This window comes from Lycorma delicatula, chromosome 2 (assembly GCF_047948215.1).
Source record: "Lycorma delicatula isolate Av1 chromosome 2, ASM4794821v1, whole genome shotgun sequence".
In the NCBI taxonomy this organism is placed as follows: Eukaryota; Metazoa; Arthropoda; class Insecta; order Hemiptera; family Fulgoridae; genus Lycorma; species Lycorma delicatula.
The window spans coordinates 210578727-210595256 of record NC_134456.1 but is presented as its reverse complement, the minus strand read 5'-3'; the positions used below and the strand labels follow the sequence as shown (position 1 = coordinate 210595256).

Genomic DNA, 16530 nt, shown 5'->3' with positions numbered 1-16530 from the left:
TGCTTAAATTAATATCTCCGTGATCAGACAACAGTCATTCTGATCAGTTACCTGATGATAAATTTTTGTGAATAGTCATTCACATCGTTATTTTTTTATGTTACCTGTTATAATTACCTCGATAGGCCTTTTTTATATTCATAAGTAAGAAATATATATATATATTTCTGCAACAAGATTTCCAGCTACTGCTCTGTGTGTGTGTGTATGTGCACGCACGCACATGTGTAAATACAATTACTGCTACCGGCTCACTAGGTAGGCTTGACATACCTGCAGATGTAGTGCAGTGTAAGTGTAAATGTATCTGAAAACCTGCAGTCATGAAGAGATTCAAGTCAACCACTCCTAAGACATATGGTTAATTGAAACCCAACCATCAAAGAACAATGAATGGTATCCACAGTCTAGCATTCAGATCCATATAAATGCAACTGTCTTAACAAGGACTCAAACTGTAGAACTATCAACTTTGAAAATTAGCTGAGTAACCACTAGATAAGTGAGAGGATTATAAGTGAGATAAATAGTGTGAATATTGAAAAGAAAGAAACAGTTTACAAACCATACCAATAATTCTTTTTTTTTCTTGTCTACATAGGTAAAGTATTTTTTATGAGTGGGACATTACTAACCAAATGAAAAACCAGACTCGCTGAACAATTTAAAATTAAATACAGTCAAAGTTTACAAGTGCATTGCAGTTGAAAGTGCAATTTATTCCAAGTAGAAATGTTTTCTTTCATTTTTTCTGAAAATAAATGTATTCTGAAATGAATTTTAGAAAATTTTCAGCACTTTTCAGTTTAGGGTATCAATTATACCATTTACTTCCTATAGTTTTAAAAACCTTTGCTTATTTGGAATAAATAGCATTTGGTGCATGCTTCAAAAATACTTACTTAAAGATTTTAAGCTTTTCAGAAGTTTTTAATTACAAATTTTCAAATTATTATTAACATAAAGTGGGCAGTTTTTTCTCAAGGTAGATGAATTTTAAGTTGTTAGATTATGTTAAATTTTTCATCCAATATTTGTAAAATTTTGTATCAAAGTGTTAAATTTTTTTATCTTTTTAGAATTTAACAATCAGATAAACCTTTGCATTTTATTTTTATATATCATTAAATCTATGTTAAAAATCTCTTGTATTAGTTTACATGTGTATAAATATTTATGAATAGTTATCTTGATAATCACTATGTAAATAATCTATTTATATGCATGATACGAAGTTATGTTTATGTAATTCTTTTTCTTTCTTTAATTATATTTCATATATTTTAATTTTTATGACCTCTTTCTATTTTAAGATCCTAACGAAGAAAAAATTAAAGCACTCCAAGAGAAATTGCAAGAAATGCATGTGAAATATAATAATAAATTAGAAAAATTAGAACAGGAAAATAAAAAATTACAAAAACAGTTATTTTTACAATGTTTCGGCAGCTCAAAAAAGCAGGCTCATGTAGGTAAATTTTGGAATTCCATTTAAAATAATAAATTCAATTTTTATTAAATTAATTCATATCACTGTATAATTTAGAATTCTGTAGTCAGAATTTCTTTTTAACATCATTCAGATGAGTAATTGATCTCTGTTGTTGAAATAGATTATTTTTACCATCTGTAAATGTTAGATCCTTAATTAATGATAGATATACTTTTTACATTCTTGACTATACATAGATGAATTACATTTTCAAATTGTTGACCTCTTACTTTACAGAACCTGATGGAAGATCTGTCAGAAATTTGAGATGTATGCCAAGTTATCTGCTTTTTATTCTTGATTAGACTATATACTTAAAATCATTGTTACATTCTAAAAAACTTACATTGAAATACATGTTTACCTAAAAATTTTAATGAATTATTTTTAGAAATAAAAATGGTATAATTTTAAGAAATTACTTTTACCTCTCAAATGTTAATAATATTATAAGCAAGTCTCTTAGTTATTTGTACTCACGCATTTTGAATTATCTCAAATCTGTGTATTCAAAAGACTATGTTTAGTAAGTGGAAACAGCAGATTTTTTATTTAGTTTATTAATGTGATAATGCTTTTTTTTTTTTTTTTGTTTTTTTTCTCTACATCCCTGGGCCGGACATCCAATTAAATATACTCGGCCCAGAGACGTGTCTTTTGACTCTAAGGCGGTCTTCCCGCCCACCGGTTTTACACCTGGCACGGCAGGTCAACCGCCCCGGTAATAGATCTTTTCTTGCCTGCCTCTAATTCCCGCCGACGAGGGCAAAGCCCGGCTATGTCGTTCCCCACCCCAGCCAACAGAAACCGGGTCTCGGTCTTTATGCCATTTGCCTCAAACCAGTGCGAATGTGATAATGCTTGTATGTCACTTTAATAAGAGGACATAAAATTTACTTTCCACTAAAAAAGTTTAAATAATTACAAAAAGGAGTACAATTTTAAATGTAATATTTTCTATCAGTAAAGAGTAAATTAACATTCTGCACAGAGAAGTAAAACAGATTTATTTTTTTAAAAATAATAACAGTATTATTATTTTTTTTTGTCATTTGACTGGTTTGATGCAGCTCTCCAAAATTCCTTATCTAGTGCTAGTTGTTTCATTTCGGTATACCCCCTACATCCTACATCCCTAACAATTTGTTTTACATATTCCAAACGTTGCTTGCCTGCACAATTTTTTCCTTCTACCTGTCCCTCCAATATTAACATAACATAAACAGTATTAACATATATAAAAAAATGTTATATATATTGTACATATAAAATAAATTCAACTTGATCCACCCAAGTACAGAAATGAATAAAGTAAAATGATACTCACAACAATCATACAATTTTACTCAATTTTTTCATACAATCTTTACAATAGCACTTTCACAGCAACCCGCATCTGCAGTTGCAGATTTTTTTTGTGATATATTTAATGTTAAATTACATATTAAACTCTTTAAGTTAAAAATTAAAGGATAATAAATTAAAATATAAAAATTAAATTTTAAAATTTATTTAAGGCAGTATAAAAATGTTAAAATTATTAAAATTAAAAATTACAAGTAAAAATATGACATCAAGTATTATAAAATTAAATAAAATAAAATACAGTGGATTCCAGGTAATAGGACCACATGTTATTCAGGGCAGCCATTTAATTGGGGCATTTTTGTGAAAACAGAAACATATTTGTATAATTCATGTAAAATTACATTGGTTTAATGGTCCAAAATGCCACTTATAATACCCACTAGCTCGTTTACTTTTACTTTTTTTTACTTCCAAGATATCACAATTTTATTAGTAATCTAAATCGCTTGACTGTTGCTAAATATTGTATTGAGGTAACTTCCTTCTATCACTGGTCTTCACAGAACGTGGTGCATGGCGACACAGATGACATGCCGTCATGACAAAGCAAATGTTTTTATTTTCTTCATTGCTAGTCCGTTGTTCATTATGTATGGTGCTGTTTTTATCATTTTTCCATAATTATTTTTAATCACTTTTGCTTGCCTTTTTACTTTCATTAATCACTTAATTTTTTATCTTTTTACTTTGAAGTGTTAGTTTAATTAAAAGTCTGTGTTCATAATTTACCCAATTCGTCACCATGCCGTGTAAAGACATGACATTTGCAGAAAGAATTGCTTTGCTAAACAAAATAAAAAGTTATCCACCAAACACTGATCAGCGTAAACTTGCAGAACTTCTAGGAGCATCAAAAACTACAATAGCTTGGATTTTACAGAAAGAAGAAACTCCTTGCAGTGAATGGTCTAACAAACAAGAAGGAGAAGGAATCTTTCTCTAAAAAATAAATGTGAAGGAAAGGATCCACTCATTGAGAAAGCTTTAAATGAGTTTTTCTACCGTTACTAATCGAGGAGTAAGTGTCAGTGGTCCTATGCTAAAACAGAAAACAGAAGAGCTTGCAAAATAATTGGGACACTGTGATTTCATAACAACAGACTATTGGTTGTTGTGTTGGAAATGGAGATATGAAATAATATTTAAAAATGCTCATGGTGAAAAGGCAAGCGTCAATACTTACAGTGCAAAATCGTGGAAGAGTTCTAAACTTCCTGAAATAAAGAAATATTCACCCGATGACATCTATAACGCATACAATACGGGCCTGTTCTATTGTGCTATGCCAGATTGGTCTCTGTTATAAACACATTTCGTTAATCTGGCTCAAAATACCAGTGGATTGAATTGTTGTGCTTAATTACACAAATGCGTCAGGCAGTGACAAATTAAAGCCTCTTGTTATTTTCCGAAGTAAACTATTAAGTTACATTTTACAAGAAATTGAATGTAATATGTTTACTTCCTCAGCTGTGACTAAAGATTCCTTAGCTACAGCTAAAGATGATTTTCTCGGCTATGGCTAAAGTGCATTGTAAGTTTGATGCAGGTAATTCATTTCAAGCCAATAGTTGGGATGAAGTGAAAAGTAGCAATATCAGAAATTGCTTTGCCAAAAGTGGTTTAGAAGCCAATGCCAAAATTTAAAACTTTTTTAATTAACTGAAACAATTGATGCTGATGACAACGATTACGTTTTTTGCAGCACCAGTTCAAAATTTTGAAAAGTTTTCAAACATAGATGAAAAAGTACAATCCTATGATGAGAATGAAACCGGTGATGAAGAAATAATTAATTGCATTACTGGTAGTCATCAAGTGGATGAGATTTAAGATGAAGATGAACTCGATGTCAAATACCATATCTACACAAGATGCAAAAAAATTCTGGAACGGATTTCAGCAATATTTTATCAAAGAAGGCAGTGAAGGAAGCCCTCTAGAAGAACTAAGAGTTTGTGTGAAATTAGTAGAACGCTAAGTATGAAAGGGAGACAACAAAGCAAAATAAAATGTCATCCCCAAACTTAGTTTGTAAGTTGTATTAAGGTTAATCCCCTCTTATATATATATATATATATATATATATATATATATTCTACAAAATGTCTAAATTTTTATTATTTTTTATAATTCCTTTCTTAATTTCCAATATTTCCAAATTAGTGTCAATATCAGAATTAGAATGCTCATTATTAATGAGGTGACTAGCAACGTTAGAGAAACCCAATTTTTTATTTTTGTAGTTGTTGGACATTGAGAGATGGTGGGAGAACTCGTAATAAGGTTTGGTTGTAACAAATCATTAATTCAGTCACGTTCAGTATTTATGAGCATCACCAACTTTGCTTCACCACCGTGCAGTTGTGCTTAGTGCTTTCTTTGTAAGTAACATGGCTCCACTCCATCAGCAAATGTATCATTATATGTATTTACTATGACTTATACTTTAGTGATATTAAATATCGTTTTATCTTATTTATCAAGTATCTTCCTTCTCATACCAGTCCAAGGGATTGTTCCAATCCTAGCATTCTAAACAGTCCATTATCTCCAAATCAACATAAGTATTCTACATACATTTTCATCCTATCATTCATTATACTAATATTTCTATGGTACTCCGATTTCATTATTTCCTTTAGTTCCCTATCCTACATTTGGTTCTCCTGATTGGCCGGATATGGGAACTTCTGTTATGAACTTGTGTGACTCTCCAGACATTCATGTGTACGTTTGGTAATTACTGTACGGACTTTTTTATTGTTTTCGTGATCAAACTGAAAGCTAATGTCAAAATTATAATATGCAAACTCTAAAAATTCCTAGTGAACTTTAACAAGTTTTTAAAGCACCCTGTTCAGGATTTTAACAGAATATAAAATTTATATATTCATTATAATCCAAACCTTAAGTTGTCTACTTATGGTTGCTTATTTCCTACTAATCTTGAGACCATTTGGTAGTAGATTAAATATTTTTATAACTTCGATATAACTGCTTTTGAAGCTAATAGTCTTATTTATTCTCGGCATTGGAATACATTTATTTCTTGTTGTACTATTAGAATTGATGAATTTATTTTGTAATTCAATGACTACATTGAATTAATTTAATTAATTTAATTGAATTAATTGTAATTTAATGATTGGTAAGAAAACATCTGTTCAATGTCTGTAGGCAATTTCTACTAAAAGTATTTTTATTTATTATTCTCAGTTTTTTTTTTTCTGGAGAGACTGTATTACGTTTGTGCATGTTTTGTGTGCACTACCCCATACAATAATTCCATAATTAATTAAGCTGTGGAAAAAGGCATAATTATCAGTCTTAATGTTTTTGTATTCATGATTCTTGATAGCTTATAAAATATAAATACTGTGTATTTAGTCTTTTTGATTATCAACTCAATGTGCTTAACTCATTTCAGTTTAAAATAAGTAATAATTCTTAAATATTTACTATATTCAACTCTTTTCAGCTTAACACCTTTGATTTGTACATTCATTTCAATGGGTACAATATCACTGTAGGTTCCGAAGGTCATATATACAGTTTTGTCTACATTTACAGATAACATATTCAGGGCTAGCCAGTTTGAAATATTGTTTAAGTATTCATTCATTTTTCTTTCAACTTCAATTGAATTTTTGCTTGATGCAATTATAGGTGCATCATCTGCATATGACAAAACTGCACTTTCAGGCATATCCACAAGAACATCATTGATGTACAATATAAATAATAGGGGTCCTAAGATTGAACCTTGTGGAACCTCTATTGATATCGTCCTATAATCACTTTTGGCTACTCCAATTCTAACATTCTGTGGCCTGTTACTTAAATAACTTTCCTTAAGTTTTAAAGTTTTTCTCCTGATACCATATCTATAAAACTTATCCAATAAAATTCAGTGGTCTACAGTGTCAAATGCTTTAGCGAGCCCAAAAATGTAACTGCCGTTGAATTATTTTTATCCAATTCATTATATAGTTTATTAGTTATGTAGCTGAGGGCATCATTAGTTCCTTTATTCTTTATAAAACCATATTGATTATTTGCTAGTATTTTACATTCACATACAAAGTTGTAAATCCTTTTATGAATTATTTTCTCAATGATTTTTCCCAGATTCGATAATTAGAGATATAGGTCTATACTTATATTACATTTAGTACTTGCTTTATAGATCAGTATAACTTCAGCTCTCTTTAGAGATTCAGACCATACATCCTTCTCTGTACAGTGATTAAATATGTGAGCTAAAGGTTCAGCCATAACAAGCTAATGTCTTAATTGATTTTGTGTTAATAATTTCAAATCTAATGATTTGTTGTGCTTTTATCTTGTCAATACATTTAATATAGTTTTTTCATTCATAGGCGGTAGTTTTATATTCATATTCAACGGTTGTAAAATCTTTTTGCTTAAGTTATCTCCTATTCCACAAAAATATGTATTCATAATGTTTGCAATTTCCTCAGGCTTTTCAGTTTTGTTCTTGCTATCATCATAAATGTAATTCCATTATCTTTATTTACCATTCTTCCAAGTTTCGAGTTTATAAATTTTCATAAATTCCTAATTTCACAATTTTTATTAATTTACTATCAAAATTTATTTTATAATTTTTTAACTTTAGTTAAGGTTTAATCATAGTTTTTGTATTCAGTTTTAAATTTTGGGCTCTAATTTCCATATCTTATATAATAACTCTTTTCTGATACAGGAGTTTATTTTTCCTGTAGTAATCCAATCCTTTCTAGGTATATTATTTCTATCTTTTTAACTTGACTAATATATTTGGAATCATCATTACATTTTCCTATTGCCATTGAGACTATCAGTTGCTTCATTTGGATGTTGCATAGAGTTCATGCTATTCCAATTAACTGTTTCAGCATAATTTTTGAGTTTGCCATAATTGAAATTGTATCTTATACCAACCGTTTTTATTGTTTCCAATTTATTCAAAGATACGAATAATGGGTAATGGTCAGTCATCGAGCTCTCAAGTTTTAATATCCTCAAGATTGATGATGTGATTTTGATGAACATATTGTCAATGAATGATTCAATTTTTTCATTATTGGATGGTTTTGTTACCGAATGAAAACTGGATACACATCCATTCCAAAGAAAACTGTTTAGAAGTTCCTGACTTATATTATCATATTCTAGCAAATCAATATTATAGTCTCCAATATTATATGATTTTTGAGATTTTTCTTCTGATTTAATTTCTTTATATTATTGAAAAATTCAAGTTTACGCATATCATGTGATTATATTGTCGATATCTCAAAATTGTTCAACTCGTCAATTTTTACACTTGTATTTAGAACTTTAAGTATGTCTATTTTTATAACATCAGCATTATGCATTACATTTTCTTTCACATACATAACACCATCCAATTTGTTAATCCTACTATTATTGTAATATATTCTATACCCTGTCAAACAAAAACATGCAAAATTTTCAAGATTCCATGTCACACTACAAATAATGGTATAAGGTATGGTTGAAAAACTATCATCAGAAATTTCAAGTTTTTCATGATTAGCATTTAAGGCTCTTATGTTTAGGTATAGTATTAATCTGTCATAATCATGCATATTTCTATTGAGAATTTCAAGATCACAATATGTTGCTTCTCTCACGAGATTGTTGTGTTGTATACTTATCTATCTTATTCTCTATTATCACATATCAGTTGCTATACTCTTTTCCTCTGACCACTGCATATTTATGCAGATGGACAATTCTGTTGCTTGTTTAAAATGCATGAGGGAATTTTGCCTAGTCTAGTTATTGATATAGTATGTGTCATCCGTTGAGTTACCCTTGGTCAATGTACCTGTATATTTGTATTGTTCCATGCCAGTAATTCAGGTGTCACAGAATAAATCAGTCATCTCAATTAACCTTTTTACTCTGTTCATATATATTTGATACGTGTTCAAGTTTGTTCTGTCAAGTCCTTGACAGAATGCTTAATGTTATAATTAGATTTGTATTTATTATTGTTATAAATACAGCTTGAACACCTTATTTCTTGACTTGAGCACATTTTAGTTTCATTTTTTATCAGAACACTTTACGATCTAATATCTAACAATCTAACATTTATCATATCCTAAATTCGACAATTTTGATATCCTATAAAAATTTGATTGTTGTTTTCTCTTAGATGTAAATAAATTTCAGATGAAACTTCCATAATAACCGTATCCATTCCAGTATTTTTGTTTGTGTACATGTGTAAACCATGGCCTATGGTGCTAAAATTGCTGAAATCTGTTATTTATGTGTTCAATTTTTTTATTGTCCATTTATTCATAATTATCTATTCCAATTATTTTTATAATCTCATATTCTGCATCTTCATCTATTAATGTAGTATTACGCTAGTCTATAGATTCTTCTTGTAGTTCTTTAAGCATTTGTGCCCTGATATCTCCTTGCTTTTAGCTTTTAATGTCGGCTATTACTGTTCTTGCAAAATTACTTAGTGACTCGTCATCATACTTTGAGGTTAGATTGTGCTCAGGACAAATTGCTAATTTATCACTTATATTTAGTTCCTCTTATTTTCACAAAATCACTTTGATGAAATATTCCTTCACATAATAAACACACTACTACTGCAACTTTTTGTTTTGGATGGCATTTAAAAAATTTATCACACAGCTTGTCAGGAAGTTGTATCCCCCAGACGCCATCTCAAATTTTTATGTAAATTAACATTAAATATTTTACAAAAAAGAAAAAATCTACCACTAATGATGCGGGTTGCTGCAAAAGCACTATTGTAGAGATTGTATGAAAAAATAAGGTGAGTGTAATTTTATTCTATTCAATTCTGTACTTGGTGGTTCAAGTTGATTCTATTTTATATATACAATAATTATTAGTACAAAAGTGATATGGATCCTGAAAAGATCGACTTCAGAAGGAAAAATATATATATATATTTCTGCATTTTACTTTAATTTTATTGGTTGCCATACATTTCTTTAAATTTTATATTTATTTATTCTGTTATATTACTCATGGAGTTCAGAAAAACATTGTTGTAATTGCAAAAATCTTTGTTTACAGAAGTCTTTGATAGATATGTACTCTGATGTATTGGATGAGATAAGTGATTATGACAGCAATTTTGAGTCTCAAGATCACCTCCCTAGAGTCATAGTTATTGGTGATCAGAATGCTGGTAAAACTTCTGTGTTGGAGATGATTGTTCAGGCTAGGATATTTCCAAGGTATTATCAGCAAAGAAATCACTTAAAAACAGCTTAATATTTTATATAGTATTTTACCTTTTAATTTCTCTTTTTTTCTCCTTAGTAGTTCTTTTGTCTCTTATTCTAATTTACATATGAAATACAATTATTGTATTGTTTAAGAAATTGTTTTTTATTATTATAGGGGAACAGGTGAAATGATGACTCGTGCTCCAGTGAAAGTAACACTAAGTGAAGGTCCGTACCATATTGCACAGTTTAGAGACTCTGAATATGAATATGATTTAACTAAAGAAAAGGATTTAGCAAAATTGCGTAAACAGGTATTTTTTTAAATACTCCTAAAGAATTGTCTTTTTATTTATATTGTCATCAATTATTTTTAAAATATGCATTTCTGATCAGTTGGCAACTACAGACAAAGCAGATTTCTTTATCCCAATAAAGAATGAAAGAAAATAATATACAAATTTAGTCATTGCCTTTTTACATGACTATATGAAAACAATATCTAAATTATTTTACATTCTTTTATTTTAAATAATTTTCTTATCATTTAAAAATAACAATAAAATCACCTAAATAAAAGTGGTAGCTATGATGAGCATTCTATTGAATTACTGGTGTCTTATTACTTGAACTATTTTTCAGAATTATATTTCAGTCTCATCAAATTATTATCAGAAATTTTCACTGAATATTTTTTTATATAAATCTTTTCAAAATTAATTATATGGAAATGTTTATATTGTAAGATTCACAGAAGTACATTTTGGCAAATCTATTCTGAGTTGATTTTTTTACTTGGAATATTTGCTTTTTAATAGAATTTTGTAAACGCACAATAAATTTTTTTTTAAATTAGATAAAAATGCCACAGAAAAACATGGTTTATCCAGAGTGAAATTATATATAGTGTCGCAATCATTTACATACAATTCTGCACAGAAGGGTTAATTTTTTTTTCAACTTTCATATTTTTACAATTCTTAAATTGGAGATTCTAGCAACTAAATCTTATATGGATTAAAACAACATTTTTTTCTATCATTTCACCCCAGTTTTCTGTAAAAATTTTTAACATTTTACTTAATTCTGTTCCAAATGCTTTCTCCAGATCTTTAAATGCTATAAGGTGGCTTTTTTCTTAAGCCTGCCTTGTTAAGATGAATTTCAATGATGAAGTGGATTCTGATTGTTTGGTGTATTTCTACACTGTTATGACGTAGGAACTATTTAGTTCTTACTTTGGCCGCTTGGTCTCTTCTCTCTCCTGTCGAACGACAAGCTTTCACACGTGTTGCAACAATTGTGTATTTTTTATTCATTATGTATGTACTCAGTTTGAAACATTATGTATGTATTCAGTTGCGTTTAAAATGTAATGCTTTCAACAACACATGTAATGTGTTACATTACAGTGGACTGTAATCATCAAATTACAGTCCACTAGAAACATGAATTTATATTTAAAAATTTTAAACAAAACACTGATATAACAATATATTTTAACAAAACTAAACTGGTCTTCATCTAATATACTTATTACTCATTTCTACATTTTACTAATTTCTAAACTATCCCGTTAGATGTTAGAGTTATAGTGCAGAAGTTTTTACCAGACTACTACTTGAAGCTAAAAATAATTAAAGCCACAATTTTATAATTCCATTTGATATTCATTATTTATATAAATTTCAAGGTCATTCAGGAAAAATTTTCAAACCTGAATCATCCACTCTGCTCATGGGTTTTTTCTTGTTAATGAACTCTGCTCGTATATTCTTGTAATGAAAAAATGTTTTTAATTTAGAGTTCCCAGTTTAATTTTAAAAATTCATTATCTTATTTTTTATCTTGTTCAGGTGGAACTCAGAATGATTAAAAGTGTTAGTCAGTCTGAGACTACAGTGTCAAATGATGTTATATCAATGAGTGTTAAGGGTCCGGACTTGCAAAGAATGGTTTTAGTTGATTTGCCAGGAATCATAAGTGTATGTAATTTTCAGTTTTAATTAATGTATTAAAAGAATTCACTGATAAATAATAGCTTGATTCAGAATTTTAATTATTTTCTGTGACTTTTTTTTTGTTAATTTCAAATAAATCAGCCAACTGAAGTTTAGGTTAGCAGCCTATATTTTATTGGTTTATCAATTAAATTATTGCTATAATTTAAACCAGATTGCATTTGATCTCTGTGTAATTCTCCAAAGTAAAGTTTTTCTCAGAGATGCACAACGATTTATTTTTCATCAGTTCAGCTATATTTGCTCGTTTCTTTGTAAAATGTTTAGGATAATGCAAATATACAATGAGTGCCTGAAAGTAGATTTTTAAAACTTTCCTAAAGTGATAACACTATCTTAGTGCAGCTGCAGTAGGATTATGATGTATATGTCTACCATCGGTAGAAAATAGTTATTATTTCTGTTCCTGGTTTAATAAAAGCCATTTAAAATATACTACAACTGAGAATTCCTCCAGCTGTGAAATATGCTCAGAATTAAAGATTCTGGTCTGTCAGAATTTGAGAAGCGACTGAAATCAAACATCAACTTTGAGAAGTTTATGGAAAGAATACAAGAGTGTGGAAGGTGTGAGATATTAGTGCAGTATGTTTAGAAATGAGAGGACCATGTGCATGATAACTCATAAATGGGGGCTGGCGGATTGTCATGAATGATGGTTTAGTTCACAAGATAAACAGCACAGTTGATGGTTCAAAATAACTGGCAAATCATAGTTTCCGAGCATTTTTAATCCATTTCCTTCAGTCTTTTGCCAGTTCTTAATGAAGTGATCACAAGAATTTTATGCTGTTATAGGTTTTATGTGCTTAGCTTCTTTCACAATATAAGACACAGTTGTTGGTATCAGCATTAACCTTACATGACTGCTACAAAATTGAGGTGATACTTTTTTTAAAAAGAAATCCTTATGGGTAATGGGGTTTCTGTTTCATATGTAAACTTGGAGACAGAAAATAAAATAATAAAGCTGGACAAACTCATTCAAAACCAAAACCAAGAAAAGCAAAAGTGTCATCAAACTTAACTGTGTCTTTTGAGAAAGAAGAGGAATTTTTTTTAAATCTTGCACGACAATCGATCAGGAAGTTTTTGAAAGGTATATTCATATAACTGAGGAATATAGAAAAATGGCTAAAAGGTGTGTATGTATATGTGTGTGTATGTGCATGCAAGCACATGTGCGCGTGCTTGTGTGTAATGTAAACCAACTTGATCCACCCATGTACAGAATTAAGAAATATCTTACCTTATTTTGTTGTTTTTCTACAGTAGTCCCGTGGAACTACTCTTGTAGAAATACAACAAGATAAGGTAAGATATTTCTTAATTCTGTACTTGGATTGATCAAGTTGATTTACATTATATATTTATTAGTACAGAGTTGATATGGGTCTTGAAAGGATTGATTGTAGAAAAAATATATATACACACGAGGCATGTTTTTAAAGTAAGTACCATTTTGAAAATTAAAAGAAAAAAACAAGTATACTATTCTTAACAATTTTATTTTTATGTGAGTGCCTGTACTTTAATCTACTTTTCTACATTTGCACTTTTCAATATTAAGGCACTTGTGTCATACAACCAGCTTTTGAACACCGTCGTCGTAGAAGTCTGCTGTTTGACTTAATAACCATTGCAACACGTCACTTAACACAATCACAATTTTCTATAATTTAAGCATTTGGGCACAGTTTCACAGACAACACTTCTTGAAACTTAGGAAACTCTTCAGATAGTGAAGAAATTGTAAACGTCTGTTCTCTCTCACTCTTTGCACCAAATATTCAATATGACAGAAGGTTGTCCATTCCTTTCTCATCATGAACATTCTGGTGGCTGTCTTTAAAAGCTCTAACCAATTTTTGTACCATTCCATCGCTCATAATATTTTCTCCATACACTTTACTGATCTGGCGATGAATTTCAGCTGCTTTTTCACACCTTAAGCACTAAGAAAACAAATCACACTACGTATTTCACAGTCAGTGGGATTCTCAATCAGCAGAGGCATTTTAAATACTCACAAACGTAAACACAGTTGAATATTTCCATAATGGCGTTTGTGGCTTGCCAACAGATGTGGGTACACTATACGCATATGTGGAATGCTGACTGCAGCGTAGCAGCAGCAGAATTTCATTATGCTACTTACTTTAAAAACATGCCTTATAAAAAATGTTGCTACAATTTTTTATAAGGCAACTTTAACAAATTAAGTTATTAATTGAAACTTAGAGTTTCCAATTCATTAATAAATGTATTAAGGTATATTAAAAAATAATTATTATTAAGATGAGCTTAATCTTAGTTTTGGTGAGTGAACATTCATTATTGTGACAGGTTATTGTGTAACCCAATGTCATGTTTAATGTTCTGCTGTAAAATCACTATCATGTGTATTATCAGTTGTGGATCTTATCACATAGTGTTATACTCAAGGAAACATTTCAGATTACGTAAATATTGTGAATACAATATAGTAGAATAATTTTGTATAATAAAATTCTCTTCTTTTAGAGGTTCTTGAGTATTGTTAATTGAGAGATATGTTTACAACATAATAGCACGCACTACATTTTGTTAAATGTTAGTTTTGTTTCTATTTTTGCAGTACATTTTTAATGTAAATTCTATTACTTTATAATTGTGTAATTGTATAACTGGTATTGTGTGCTTACAAGCACATAAGCATAAACATATTAATTCATGATTCCAATAAATTGTTTTAGTACATAAAGACCCAGAATCAGAGATTCTAAGATTAGTTCATTTTTTCTGAACATACCATAAAGTTTTTCTGTAAATTTCTTGCATGTAATGTTTTTATTGGCATATAAAGGATATCCAAAAATAACTGGAATTATTAAAAAAAAAAAATGGTTTCAGTAATCTTTACTTGAATTACAAAAAGCTATTAAAAAATGAAAATCCAAATTATCAGCAAATTAAGAGTGTCTCAAGATCTTTCAGTTTATTTCAAAACCATCATCAGGAGTTAAAATTATTATAATAAATTAAAAAATTAAAGTGAAGTCACAGGTTAAAAAAAAGTAGTTACATAGTCATGACTGCATGCATTCCAACAGTATACTGAAATAATATAAAGCTACTCTGGTGGATTGAAATGTAATTAAAAGGAAAGCCATGTTATAAAAAAATATATTTTATTTGGTAAATTATTATTGCAATATGTTTATATTTAGGGCATGTTAAACAATAATATATTCTTTAAAAAAATTAAATTTTTATTATTACTGTAAATTTGATACTTTTCTAAATTATATGTATTATAAGACTTTTATAAAAGTATTAGGATTGTATGTATGACCATTATCTAATATGTGTTAGCAAAGTTTGAATTTTCTGGTTTATTGTTTTTAATAATGACCATGTTTTCTTTTGCATGTATAGAAAATTTATGATTGGTCTTACTGACATATATCATATCGCAGTTCTCACAACCCAGATTGTATACTCCTTGTTTATCAAACTTAGCATCATTATTATGTGAAATTTTATTATAATTATTATTAATATATTTAGTTAATTTATTATTTGTAATATAGACAGGTGTTATGTTAATTTTTTTATACATTTTTCAATTTTTTAACTAAAGGGAGTGTATTCATTTATGATAGTATAATATATCATAAACAATCTTCAAATGATGCAGTAATTAATTAAAATTCATTTCATCCATGGTCCCAAAAGATGGCTGTTTTTAATGCACTTTTATATAGAGCCATACATCACCTCAAACATGATAAAGTTTCTTTAAACAAAGAAATAGAAATAATTAAAAACATTGCTATTATTAATGGTTATAACATTAATACTATAAATATGTTATACAATAAAATTAATATGGCTAACAATATAAAATTATTACTAGATAAAAAGAAAAAAATATAATAAATGAATACAACACTCCCTTTAGTCAAAAAATTGAAAAAAATTAACATAACACCCACACACACACTACAAATAATAAATTAACTAAATATATTAATAATAATTATAATAAAATATCACATAATAATGATGCTAAGTTTGATAAATAAGAGGGTGTACAGAGAAACAAATTAAACATTGTCTTCATATTTGATCAAACTTGCTGTGCTTTTTTTGTTGTGGTGAATATTCTGTGATTTCGAGGTTGGTAGAAGTGAATTCTAAGTGATAGCGTTAGTTAAATGAGTTCCGTGATTTTTAAAAAATTGTGGAAGTTATTGTTATAGTTTATGTATTTTTTTTGGTTTTGGACATAATATAATTAAACTGGGAGAGATAGGTATCATGTAATTATTTTCTTTTAGTTTAAAGCTGGTAAAAGCATTAGATGTGACGGAGAGGTAGGGACTATTTTTGACAATCGACTTAAAGT

General features: G+C 28.9%; 1 protein-coding gene across 1 annotated transcript in view; it reads left to right on the top strand.

Moving 5' to 3' along the window:
- Positions 1–16530, top strand: part of LOC142320051 (dynamin-like GTPase OPA1, mitochondrial) — a 70704-nt gene that overhangs the window by 11842 nt on the left and 42332 nt on the right. Inside the window, exons 4-7 of the mRNA XM_075357729.1 lie at positions 1314–1468; positions 9965–10128; positions 10295–10433; positions 11976–12104. Coding sequence (XP_075213844.1) covers positions 1314–1468; positions 9965–10128; positions 10295–10433; positions 11976–12104 — 587 coding nt within the window. The remainder of the gene's footprint in view (positions 1–1313; positions 1469–9964; positions 10129–10294; positions 10434–11975; positions 12105–16530) is intronic.